This window comes from Amaranthus tricolor, chromosome 2 (assembly GCF_026212465.1).
Source record: "Amaranthus tricolor cultivar Red isolate AtriRed21 chromosome 2, ASM2621246v1, whole genome shotgun sequence".
Lineage (NCBI taxonomy): Eukaryota > Viridiplantae > Streptophyta > Magnoliopsida > Caryophyllales > Amaranthaceae > Amaranthus > Amaranthus tricolor.
The window spans coordinates 30679408-30693254 of record NC_080048.1 but is presented as its reverse complement, the minus strand read 5'-3'; the positions used below and the strand labels follow the sequence as shown (position 1 = coordinate 30693254).

Genomic DNA, 13847 nt, shown 5'->3' with positions numbered 1-13847 from the left:
TAACACTCCTCATTTGCCGTTTGAATATGGATTCGGTTTATGAGAGAGGGAGAAATAACGTCGGAAGAATTTTAGGGCATAGTGTCTATTGCCCAGCAATAAAAGGTGTAATTGAAGTGGACGCGTGAGTCGTGCAAATATCTGAATTTTGGTTTCCAAGTTGTAAAGTTTGGTAAGGTACGTCTAAATTTTCTCCTGCCCCCATATGTATTTGGAGAGAGAAATCATTTGGCCCCATTTTTTCAAATGTTCCTGTTTCTCCATCTCGGCGTTCTTTGTGGTTCTTGTAGTCAGTGGTCTCCCTTGCCCATTCAAAGAAACCAACACCCCTTCTTGGTGGTAGAGATGTCTGCTTGCCGGTGGTTGTCACAGCAGCGAGAGATGCCTTGCCGCCGCTCCGGTTCACCGGAGCCCTGGTGGCGGTATTACGTCTCTTAACTCATCCCATCAAATTTGCTGAAGTGAGGAATTCCGACCAATGGTAACGAAACATGGTAAGCTACGATAGTCGTTGTGATATATGTTTGATGGTTCGGTGTTTCTTGGGTTGTTGTTTCAGTTTTGGTACTAGGAACATATGTCAGACATCTAGTTGTTGGTGTCCAAACTCTGTGGATGCAACACTAGTTTTGGTTTGGTTTGTGCTTGAGAACTTTAAATTGTCCCCATGATAGGTTACATACAATGAGAACGAGATGATTGCCAAAATCCAAATCTAAATCTTACGACTCTGATACCATGAAAAATTAAATGCGATTAAGTGTTTCGGTTTTGAATATTGTTCATATTGTTTATCATGTAAAACCTAGTCTCCTTTTTATACATGAATTGTGAACTATTTTGAGAAACTAAATAATAAGAAAATAATTTACAATCAAAATTAATATTCTAGAAATACTTTCCTACATTGTTAACAGCATTTAATTAAAGGTAAGAAAGGGAAAGTAATAGAGATGAATGTAAAGAGAATAACTGTCTTTATTTCCGTAAAACAAGGCAACAATGGAGGTTGGCTACTTTTGTCAGTGGGGCTGGTGGCATGGCGACTAATTGCTAGTGGTGCGTACACGTGCAAGCAAGCAACTACGGATGGCAGGCGAGAAATCATATGGGTTCCACACCGCATTGGCCCACATTTTATCTACAATATGCTGATAAAGGAGGAATACCCATCATGGGTTTAAACCTAGTTGGCCATAGTCAGGGAGATAGGTCTGAATGTATACCCAAGGGCAAACGTGGGTATAAAATTTTACCCACCATGGGTTATAGGGATAAATTATTAAATAGATACATATAAATAAAGTAATAAACAAGGGTATTAAAATTTTACCCGCCATAAGGGTATGAAAATTTAAAGTGGGTACATATAAGGGAGAGGACATACTGCATCCTTCCACCCATTTTGCCAAAAGTACATGCCACGGCAACTACAATTATGCTTTGTCGATAGGGCTACAAAGATTGCCACCTTTTATAATTACAAATTTAATTATATTTGATCTAATGTTATTATTTTAAAAAAGTACATTAATTTTAGCAAACATTTGCTTGCTAAATGTACAACTTATCTCTATTAATCATACACATTTAATATGTATTACACTCCAATTCACACTAATTGTCCCATTTAATTTTTGCATTATATCCAATACATTAATTTAATTTTAAATATATATAATTGTGCATTATTAAAAATTATTAAAATTTTATATTTAATAAAGATTTGATATTGAATAAAAATTTATATTGAGTCCTTCAAATAAATGTATATTGAACAAATAAAACAAAATCTCACTTGAATATATTTTAATATCTTGATTAAAATTAAAATACAAATTAGGAGAATATAGTCAAAACATCAAATAGGACATTTGTTCTAAATTAGAATGCACTAATTCTTAAATGATACAGTCTCATGGTAAGAACATCTCTGTTGAGCTGGCCTAATATACATTTTTTGTCTTAAAATAATCACTTATAGTGTTAAAGTGATCACTTATAATTTTAATATAAATACTTGCTATAGTCTTTGGGTGATTATGCATAAGCTTAAAAGAATTACTTATGACCTTAATGTATGAAAAAATAAACTATTATATAGACTGGTCTCATCTCTGTTGAGTATTCGGTTGTTCCTCAAACATAATCCTTCAAAATCGAACTCACCTAATTCAATTAACTATTCTTTGGTTGTAAATGGATTTCCCGTCTTCCAAATTGATCAAGACTCGACAATATCAAGGCCATGAAAATACGAAAATTCAACATTAAATTAAAAAAGCAAAAAAAAAATACTTACTTTCCGTATGGCGTACGGGAATCATTTGTACTGTAACAAAATTTAAGCAGTTAATAGATTGACAAATCCAAGAACTTACTAAAACAATACCAGAACTAGTAAATAAATGTCTTGTGTCCTTCACCATTTATGCTCAAATCTGCTCTACCATAGTTGGGCAATCCTCCTGAAAGCTGTTTGTTCAGAGTAGCAATGGGCATAGGTCGAATCTGAGTCGGGTCCGGTAAGATCTAAATACAGACCCTAATTTTTTTATTAAACCCAGATTCCGAACCCAAATCCGTAGGGTCTAAAAATTTTAGACCTAGACCTGGACCCGGACCCACACCCTTAGGGTCTGGCGGGTCTAGCGTCTTGATTTGGGTCCAGAAAAAAAAAAAATTTTCCTAAAATTTTTTAAAATGTATATTATGAAGTACAATTTTCGACCATTCGCTTAAATTTATTTAAACATTTCGACTAACGAGGATCTTCTAATACTTTAAACTAATTGAGAGAAATATATGAAGTTTTTCAATATTCAAGTTCTTATAACGAAATATTTATCAAGTATTTAATTCTTAAAGTATAGATACAACGACCATGTTTCAAATTACATGAACCGGTAATGCTCAAAATCACGCAAAAGTTCAAAAATAACAAAATTTCAAATCAAACAATTAAATATACATGATAGCTAAAATATAATTTTTTTTTAAAAAAATGCAAATGGATCCATAGGTCAGATCTGGGTCTCAAATGTGTAGATCCGAACCCAGACCCTATGGTCATGGACCCAAATCCGACCCGGATCCATAGGATCCAAAAACAAGTGGACCCAGACCCTTAAAATTAGGGTCGGGTTGGGTCTGAACCCTTAAGGTCCAAAACCCGTGCCATCGCTAGTTCAAAGTCATCCGAGCAAACAGCAAAATGCAAAAGAAGCTCGGAAAAAGAAGAACAAGCCCATAAAAACTCGGTTTGTTTGAAAGCAGATGTATCATGTATCATAAGTTTTTCCCAAACAAGGTTGAAACCCTAACCAAAACACTCACTCCTAGTTTCTGACAATTATTCTCAAGAGATAGAAGAATAGCTATTTAAGTAAACGAAACAAAATAAAAAGACTACAAAAAGCACAACCACTGTGAATTGAGATTAGATATTCTTTGAAGTAATTTTGTAAAACAGAAAATGCAAGCGCTCCTGCATATTGCAAATTTTTCACTCCACATCACATATTTTCAACAAGTAAAAATTTTAACTATTTTAACTCTACTCTTTGGTCAAGTAAAACATCAGAGTAAATACTAAATACCATCATAAATTGATAACAGCATCATAAACTCCAATTGATTCTCTTTGCATAAACTTCCAAGAACATACAAAAGAACAGCACAAATCAAAAGTTCTCCCAGAAGCCATTAGCACCATTGCTTAATTCTAGCCCTTGGAAAAACTAGGGTCAGAATCTGAGAGAGTGGGGTGGGGTGGGTAGAGTTGTAGACCCAAAACTTATGTTGAAAAATAAGGGAAATAAAGGTTTGAACCCTTACCTCTTAGCCAAAGAAATATTACCTTTACCACAAAACCTCTAATTCTACAGGTAATAAGTTATACTGCACAAACTGTAAAACAGTGTCAGGCATAGGAAGATAAACTCTTACCCATAATTAAATGGAAAGACCTGATCATATAACCTCAAGTTTTTCGCCACCAGAAAGTTGCATGGCCACTTGGAAGCTTTAGTTCTGAGGAGCAAACATGCTGCTATCCATTCAACTGCCAATAGATACTCTATCAGCAAAACCAAAAAGAAAAAAGAACCACCAAAAATAACAAATGAGAACACCATTAATACATTATGCAAACAAATTTTGCCATTAACGCCCTACTTGTGATCTATTCTTTCACACATCAATTGCGAAATCTGAAATGTATATCAAGGATAGCTAAATTCTAATGGTGCATGACTAAACAGGGAATATTGTATAAATTAGTTTCCAATGTCTTAAATGTTCCCCAACGGCTTACACAGCCTTCCAAGATAAAGAAACAAATGCTACGATTAAAAATTTAAGCACCAACTTCGGACCTTTAACAAGCGATAGATTCACAGCACACCACTCCAACTACAATTACAATAACATCAATGACAACACCAAAGCTTTAGTCCCATAAAAATAGTGTTGGTTATTCAGTGAACTTGTTCGTCTAGCTGACAATGTTGATCTTTAAGTCAACTTTCCAACAAGCAAGATAAGTCCAAAGGTTGTAAAAAATGTATGATAACAAATAATACTTCGTTTACTAGAAAAAAAAAGGGGGCCAATAAACCAAAAGCCAATGGAGAAAAAAAATCCCAAAACATGTTATACATTTTAATTCATAACTCATTTACCAACAAGACCTTAGACTTTGCTACATTTGACTATTCACACTCAATAATATAACTTCGTCTATAATTTCTTCTATTTCCTACTATGTATAGTGAAAACTATAAAGAGTTAACAACCTCAAAACACAAATCGAGATGAATAATACAAGACCAGAAGGGATATATATATATATATATATATATATATATATATATATATATATATATATATATAGACACGGCAATGTTGGATTGGTGTAGGATTGCTGATGAAGTGGATGTTCACTAATAGTGGGTGGCAGCTAATCATTTACCTGCGGTTGTTTATTTGGCCCCTAGGTTAGTGATCATAGTTGGGCTTTCTTGGGCTAGGACTATCATTATTTTGTCTAGGTCTTTTTGGTTCTCTTTTTATTTGTTTTAGGTTTTGCAAGTGTGTCTAAGGCTAACACACTTCTTATTTGTTGTATTTTTCTACGAGCGGGATACACTGGGTATGTATATATATATATAATTAAAAATATATATATATAATTAAAAATTTTCGTAATGATTTAAATAATGGGTATCATCAAAAACTTGATAATACAAATTAACTTTCTACTTCCAATAGGCAAATGCTTAACAAAAATTTGATGAAACATGTCAAGAATAACTTAAAGAAAGCATCATCACTGCATAATTGGACCAACAATTTCATAGCCCCAGCCCAACAAGAGAACTTTAAACAAATATATTCACGACAATTCAATTCAGTCATCATGAAGATAGGAGTGGTAACCTTATAGGGGGGGATATTTTTAACTAATTTACCTGTAATTATTAAAGAAAATTGCATAAATGAAATTATGCTCAGCGTCCAGCATGAATTGCCTTACATGATGCCCCTTTCATAGAACAGAGGTATTTAACCACTACATCAATTGTGGCAGTAAGGTTTACATGTCTGAACGACTCCTGAAAAATGAACATGAAGCATCAACAACAAGAATAATTATTTTATAATAATCATAATGACAACATCAATATTAATAGTAACATTCTCAAGAGTCAAAAAAAAAAACAAAAAAAATGACAAGTCGTGCATTCTTAAACAAGATGTAATTGTCATTTATTTGAAAGATACAAGCAATAAAAAGGCAGAGCTACATAAAAAGAAACTAGAATATAAATGATCAGTAAATCTCTTTGCCGATTAAAAAGCTTCTTGCCTACATTAACTGTAGCAAACATGTACAAGTCATGACACCTGCCATTTACATTGCAATGTGAACATACAGAAGCCGGTGCATTTTATAATTAACAAAGCAGCTTCAACGTTAATGACATTTCAAACCTAGATCTCCAATAGATCTTAACCTCCTAAGCTCCACTAAATGTTCATCATTTGAAACACAAAGCCTCATACGGAGATTTGTGAGTGCAATCTCTTGTGGCCAACTTAAAGGACCAGACACATACAAAGAATGTAGAATACTACGATAATTATGTAAATCTAACTCATGTGCTCTTAATGCATCATTACATTTTAATTGACTATCACACACATCATCCTCCACTCCCATATAACCATGTGACTGAGCATCACTAGAAAGCGACTCACTATCCTTGCTACAACTAGCAGAAGAATTACTAACCAACCTATCAGAAATTGCATTAGCAACGCTACAGCTAGCAACAGATGACACTGTACTAGCACAATCATCATCAAAGGTTCTCATCAATAATGGGGAACTATTATCACTTCCATTATTATTAAATTTAATGGATACCTTAGTAGTAGGTTGCACATCATCTTTACACTGAATTCTCTTTTGGCTAGCGGAGTTATCTACTTCTCCAATAAAAGAATAGCTGTCACGGATAGCCTCAAGCACTACATCTTTATGCACTACTTTTTGTTTCTTGACATTCTTCACCAAAGATTCACAAGTTACTCCATGATCAGGGGATGACCTCTTCAATGAATTACCTTGTGGTTGCACATAAGACTTCTTACGAATCCCAGGTGCCAAATCCCAATAACTCTGCATTCAAGGAATAAAAACCAATTAATAAAAAACAATAAAGATAAGCAGAACAAAAACAAATAGATCCATACAAAGCCACTACATTATTTAGAAATTAAAGCAATACCTTCTGGTTCGGAATCCACTTGTCCTCTTTCCATTCTTGTCGTACCCTGATACTAGAGTTTTTCACTCTAAACTCATCCAAGGATCCAATTACACCAATGTAATAATAATCATCTCCCATGTCCTCTTGAATAACAGAAACCCTCCAAGACCCATCATCTAAAACTTCCACAACATCTCCAACACCCAAATTTTTTAAAGCCGCCACTCGTCCAGGACAAGGCCTGATTGCTTTTGCAGAAACCTTCTTAACACTGCCTTTAGCAATGCCTGCACCGCGATGATATCTAATTCTGTAACCATCTCCAGTATCTTCCACGATTTCCGCACATCGCCAAGCACCTAAAGAATCTTTGTCAGATAACACCTCTACCCTGCTTCCTCTCTGAAATTTCATGATTTTTTTTCAACAAATAAATACCTAAAAAACAAAAGCAAAGAAGTTAAAGAACAAAGAAAGTTTCAAACAACAAATTATCGATTGTTGAAAAGACTTTACACATTAAATCTAGACATATAAACAGTTGAGTACATTAACAAATGACTAAGATTATTCGTAACTAGGGTTACAAAGTATCAAATCTAATCAACTGGACCAATAAACATGATTAAACACACAAAAACTATGCATCAATCAATTATATACAATACTAAAACGCTAATACTTTAAAATCATAATCGTAATAAAACCAATAATCAAACAGCAAAAATTAAAACAATATCATACAAATTAACATTTAAAAACGCCAAAAATTTGTGAGAATTCCAATAATCAAACTGAAATCATGCTAAAGTCGAAATAATTCCATAAAAATCAAACAGCAAACGTAAAAACAACAACATCAAAACATACAAATTAACAATAAAAAAACGATAATAATTTGCGATGATTTCAATAATCAAACTAAAATCATGCTCGTAACAACACATCAAAATCGAATTAATTCCAATAACCAAACAGCGAATATTAAAAACAAAATCATTCAAAATACCAAATAAAACTCGAACATTTTGCAAGATTACAAACATTCAAACTAAAATTACTGTATGATCGAAACAAGTATTTCGGAAACAAAAATCAAGATCATCGATAACGATGAAATGATCGCGGTAATCAAACAGCAAACAAAAAATCAATAAAAAAACTAAATCGGAAATCAAAAATATTGAAAGAAACATAAAAAGAGTACCTTCGGCGGTATGAATATGAATTTGAAATAGGTTCGAAATTCGAAGTCAAGATTAATTGATGAATGCAAAGTTGAAGTTGATTAATTGAAATTTGCAAAAGTATTAGAAGCGAGTTTATATGTTTCAAAGTGGTTAAACAAAAGATAGGTCGGTTAATTGTTAATCAAGCATTCTTATTTAGGGTTTTCTTCACGTTTCTCTACCGTAAAACTTAAAAGCCCAAATATGAAGTTAAATTAAGGACAAATTGGTATAGACAAATTCTTTATTAAGACGGTCTCATCTTAACTTAAGACGATTTAATATGAGTTGATTGAATTTTAAGCACAAATTGTTGTAGACAAATTCTTTATTTAATTTTTAAAACGTCTCACCGTGAGGCAGCTTAATATAAGCGAGCCCAATTCTAATTTATTAAAGCTTTCAAAATAGATTACCCTAAAATTTAAATTTTAAGTATTAATTTAAAATAGGGATTTTTACTTTTACGGATATTTCATGATATACCACTGAGTTTCTTCGAAATTCACCATATACCACACAAAATTTTCTAATTCACCATATACCATTGAGTTTACGTCCGTTAGCACAGAATACCATTAATGACAACTGCCGTTAGTGTGCCGTTTGTGGTAAATTAATAATTCACCATATACCATTTAATTTTTTTTATTTTCATCAAATACCATTTTTCTAAAAAATATACCACATGGAATTATGATAAACAAAAGAATTGTCATACAAACCAAGCAGTTAACATGTTGTTCAAATACAACTTGACAATAAACAATGTTCACCCAAAAAATTACACTAAACAATGCTAAGTAGCAGCCTTTCTCTTCCCCCTAGTGTTGCCTTGCTGTGAAGAGGAAGCTGCATGTGTTGTCTTCTTTGATGATGCCTTATTTGCCTTGCATGTCACTGCATTGTGGCCTAGTTCTTTGCATAGGTTGCATTTGTTATTCTTATGCCTCTTTCCTTTTTTTGCCTCATGAGCAGCTCTTCTCCTTTGCTTAGGTGGTCTGCCAGCATTTCTTTTCCCTTGGGGTGGTGCAATTTCTGGCACATCTAGTGAAGGCCAGTGAGTTGGATCAGCCATGGGGTGGATGTGGTCTCCATAAGTGAGTTTGTAAGCAGCCCCCTTGTAGAAAGGTGAGACAAAGTCCTTAGGATCAAGTCTCTGGTTGTAAATGACTCTTAGCCCATGCTTGCAAGGGATCCCTGATCCTTGCCATTTCCCACACCCACAAGTCATATTTCCAAGGGATGACGGGGAACTTGACATGGCCATCCCTCACCTCAAACTCTCCACAACCAGCTGGGATGACATGGCAGAACCTAGAATCATCAGTTCTAGTCGCCAGCACCCCCTTTGCATGCTCTGTTAGATCATTAGGTTCCATGCTTACTGCTTTATCGAACCTGGAACCCATCCTTTTCATGCACCAATTCCTCACATCTTAATTATTCAAAAACCCAAAAAAAAAAATCACAGTAAGCAACAACAATTTTTTTCATTTAAATAATCAAAAAAGGGACACAAATTTACCTTCCAGCAATGTCAACACAGGCATGTCCCTGTTGGCCTTTGTTATTGCATTGAATGACTCCACGATGTTTGTTGTGTTATGATCACAACAAACTGTCCTGTCAAACATATGCACACTCCACTGCTCTTCTACATTTTTGAGATAGTCATATGCTGCTGCATCAAAATCTTTTATCTTGGACATAGCTTTTTCAAAAACGTACTCATTGTACGCATTTGCCGCAATCCAAAACATCTTATGAAATGCTGCCCCACTCCATCCTGCAGCCTTGCAATTTGAGTACAAATGCTGGCAGCATATTCTCCTTGTAGCTCTTGGGAACACCTCAAATAATGCTGATTCAACCCCCTAAAAAATAAGACTAAGTTAATAAACAGCAACAAAATTTCAAATCAAAGACAAATAAGAAACTTACCCTCATCCTGTCACTGATAAAAGTCCAGTCATCCCTCTGAGATTCATACTGAGCAAACAAGCACCTCAAGTTTCTGAAAAAATAAGTCCACGAATCTATGCTCTCTGTGTCAACAATCCCATAGGCTAACACAAAGATCTCATTATTCCCATCTATTGCAACTGCAGTGAGCATAACCCCTTTGTAATACCCACTTAAATGTGCACCATCTATTCCTATGATAGGTCTAAAACCACCTAAGAATCCTTTCACTTGAGCTGCAAAAGATATGAAACATGCCTTAAATTGCAAACTGTCAGTCCATGTAACCAGAGCATAAGACCCAGGATTTGTGGACTTTATCACTTCAGCATACTTTGGAAGAGCTGGATAGGACTCAGCAAACCCACCATGTAATTGCTCCCTCGCTAAACTCTTCACTTTGTATAACAATCTCAACTTCACATGGATCTTGTACCTTTCCATGCACAGCCTCTGCAATGAATCAACTGGGACATCTAGGTTGGCCTCTAAGTCTTGTATCAAATGTCTGCACAGCCATGCTGAAGAGACCATAGGATTCTCTTCCAGCCTCCCACAAGTTGCATGCTCTCCTTCTAGCTTCTTTATTGCCCAACTTACTTTGTCCCTTAGAACTGAAGCATGAATCCTCCAAGTGCAATCCCTCATCAAACACCTTGCTATGTACCTCTTACTATCAACATGGTCAACTGAAACAGAGAACCCCTCTTGTATGCAGTAATCTCTGAATACATCTAGAAACTGTGTCTTGGTTTCAAATATCAACCACTCCTCAAGCACAATGGATCCAAATGGTAATGGAGACCAGATTTTACCATTTTTGTACATTTTGTCCAACACATGAGACCCATCTAAGTAATCCTCAAAGGTCTTCTCAGGTATATTATCACGATCATCTTCTTCTCTCACAATGTACTCATCCTCACTGTCCAACTCCATATCAGAATCAGCCTCAACATCAGAAGCTTCATAATCACCATCTTCACTATCATCAGAAGGCCAAGCATCATGCTCAACATCAATTTCTTCAACCTCTCTTTGGGTTTTCTTGCCCCTAGTGTTGATATGTCTCCCTGCTGCAGCTTTCTTGCCAACATCAAGGCCAAACTTAACAGCAGTACTTCTAGGCACCCTCCACTCTTTGGGTTTAAGCCTGGTTTGTTCTTTGGGCTGGGTTGCTTGGCTAGGCTGCTGTTGGGTTGACTGTGCAGGGGGTATTTTCTTCTCTTTGCAGTAATCTTTTTCCTACTTGGAGGTTGTGAGGGTTGAGGTTGTGAGGATTGAGGTTGTGAGGGTTGAGGCTGTGGGGATTGAGGTTGTGAGGGTTGAGGCTGTGGGGATTGAGGTTGTGAGGGTTGAGGCTGTGGGGATTGAGGTTGTGAGGGTTGAGGTTGTGAGGATTGAGGTTGTGAATCTCCTGGGAAAACCTCATCTGCTGCTGGGGTAGCAAACACTCTTACATATTCAATCCCATCATTATCAACATTCAAAACAGGGACCTCTACAGCCACAACATATGCCTGCTGGGCCACAAGCTGCTCCTCAGCTTCTGCTTCCTCTGCCAACCTTCTATTCTCTTCCTCCATTAGCCTAATATTTTCAGCCCTGTTCTTCAAAGTTCTTGCCCAACTAGCTTCTGCAGACTGAAACACAAGGGATGGTGTTTCTGTCTCTTCTATAAACACTTCAATTTCACTATTCCCTTCATTCCACTCCCACATTTTTAACATTGCCCCATCATCAACTAACTCTAACTTACGGTTTGTTCTAGGTTTAGTGACAAACAGGCTGAAGTATTTAGGGAGATATACATTCTGTTTCACTGAATCCTCAAACATATACTCAATTAACTCCATCAAATTGGTCTTATCAGTGTCATCCACCCTCACATCAAAAGTACCCCCTGGAGCACGAACTAACAACCACAATGAACTCATCCTAACAACAACATTTACCAACAAAACATAATCAGAACTCAAATTCGCATGCAACTTATCACACTTAACCCTAACCCTAACTCAATTTTGCAAAAAAAATACAAAATCAGAACTCGAAATGCAAATGGATAAGGATAGGTACCTTGCGTATGCTTAATCCACCGAATTAGCGAACTTTGTGCGAAATTCAGTCACGACCGCCTGTGTTTGGGTTCTAAATCACTTCACAAACTTGCAATGCACTTTACTCAAATTGATTTTAAGGATTTCAAGGATTTTTGATTGATTTTAAGGGTTTTAGATCAATGTAGAAGAAGAAATACGCTGTGTTTGGAGAAGAAGAAAGATGGAGGATCAGTTTTTTGAACAAATACGCTGTGTTTGGGGAAGTCAAGCCTAACAATGGCGCATTTGAATGCGTAAGGGCATACTGGTAATTTACCACAAACGGCACTCTGACGGCAGTTGTCATTAATGGTATTCTGTGCTAACGGACGTAAACTCAATGGTATATGGTGAATTAGAAAATTTTGTGTGGTATATGGTGAATTTCGAAGAAACTCAATGGTATATCATGAAATATCCGAAGAAAATAATATTTTAATATAAAAAAATTATTTTCCAAATTTGATTAATAGCTGTAGAATAATATTGTTCCTAAATTTATAGACCAGTGTAAATTTTTAAATAATATTGTGAAATCTGTAGAATAATGTGACTAAAATGTTACTAATCAATATCATTAATTTATTAAGTATGTAAAAAATAATACAATATACTAATGAAGAGACGATTAGGACACATGTCGACTTTATAATAAAAATTTTCTCGCTCTTTTCATTTTCTTATTAGGAAAATATTTTTTAGCATATCATGTAATATCTTTCTGATTAGATTTATTTAATTGATTAATTTACAAAAGATTTAAAACTTTACCTTATTTACTACTAACTTTTTGGCATATACAATCATCTAAAATATGAAATATCATTTAATTACAATGGATAATTATCGAATAACATATTAATTATTTATGTAAATTAATAATTTTCATTAAAATTAATTTGTAATAAATTAAGAAAAGAAGATAACTTTTAAAGTTTTTCATAAATAATCCTATATATTACTTACATGGCTATATTAAAAAACTGCACAAATTAAATAGATTATACATTAATTATTTAAGTAAATAATAATTAATAATTAGGATAAGATATCGGTGAAATAAATTTCACATGATAATTTTATCACCTATGTTTGACAAGTTTATAATACATAAATACTTAAATTAAGTTATATTTTAATTATTATAGTAAAAAATATGTTCTTTAGGCTTAAAATATATTTTAAGGTTTTACAAAGACATTGAAGATTTAAATTATTTTTATATTATTTTTTATGTGTAGAAATTTTCTATTATTTTATGTAATTACTTATAAACTATATTATTATTTAGTGTATAATTTTATGGTTATGTTTTATATAATAATATATTAATAATATGAATCTCAATTTAATATTAATACTTTTACAGTTTTTAAAACAAATTAATATGTAGTTTCAATATACTTAAGAAATTAAGAGTCATATAATAACTTAATTACACATATAAGATTACTAATTTTATATTCAAAAAATTCATTAATCGTGCTTGACACGGGAATCTATCTTGTACTTTTATGAAACGCTAAGAGTAGCAAATCTTAACTATAAAATCTATTATAGCTTTAAGGAAAATAGAAAAAGGGCAAATAAAATATTTCACAACTAAATGACCAATTAAACGCTTTTAACCCATTAATGTTACTGTAGCTTTAAGTACAACATTATAATGCTACTACGTGAAATTTTGTTTTTTAAGATTTTGCTACCACTGGCGATTTATAAAATTATATTGCTACCACGTAGAATATCTCTTTTATAATTTCATACTTTTTTAT

General features: G+C 34.0%; 1 protein-coding gene across 6 annotated transcripts; it reads right to left on the bottom strand.

Moving 5' to 3' along the window:
* Positions 1 to 1783: 1783 nt before the first annotated feature.
* LOC130805231 (uncharacterized) lies at positions 1784 to 8177 on the bottom strand. 6 transcript variants are annotated; one of them, XR_009040170.1, is made up of 6 exons: positions 7984 to 8171; positions 6795 to 7214; positions 6431 to 6685; positions 5472 to 5615; positions 3982 to 4063; positions 1784 to 3909 (listed from the first exon to the last, which is right to left on the bottom strand). XR_009040170.1 is itself a non-coding variant. In XM_057669910.1 (5 exons), exons 2-4 carry the CDS (start codon positions 7188 to 7190, stop codon positions 5511 to 5513), a joined length of 756 nt encoding a protein of 251 aa, XP_057525893.1. In that variant the 5' UTR covers positions 7191 to 7214; positions 7984 to 8171; the 3' UTR covers positions 1784 to 4063; positions 5472 to 5510. The 6 variants fall into 6 exon arrangements, 3 of the variants coding, with proteins under 3 accessions (XP_057525893.1, XP_057525894.1, XP_057525892.1); XR_009040171.1 differs by lacking the exon at positions 5472 to 5615; XM_057669910.1 differs by having other exon boundaries at positions 1784 to 4063.
* Positions 8178 to 13847: the final 5670 nt, after the last annotated feature.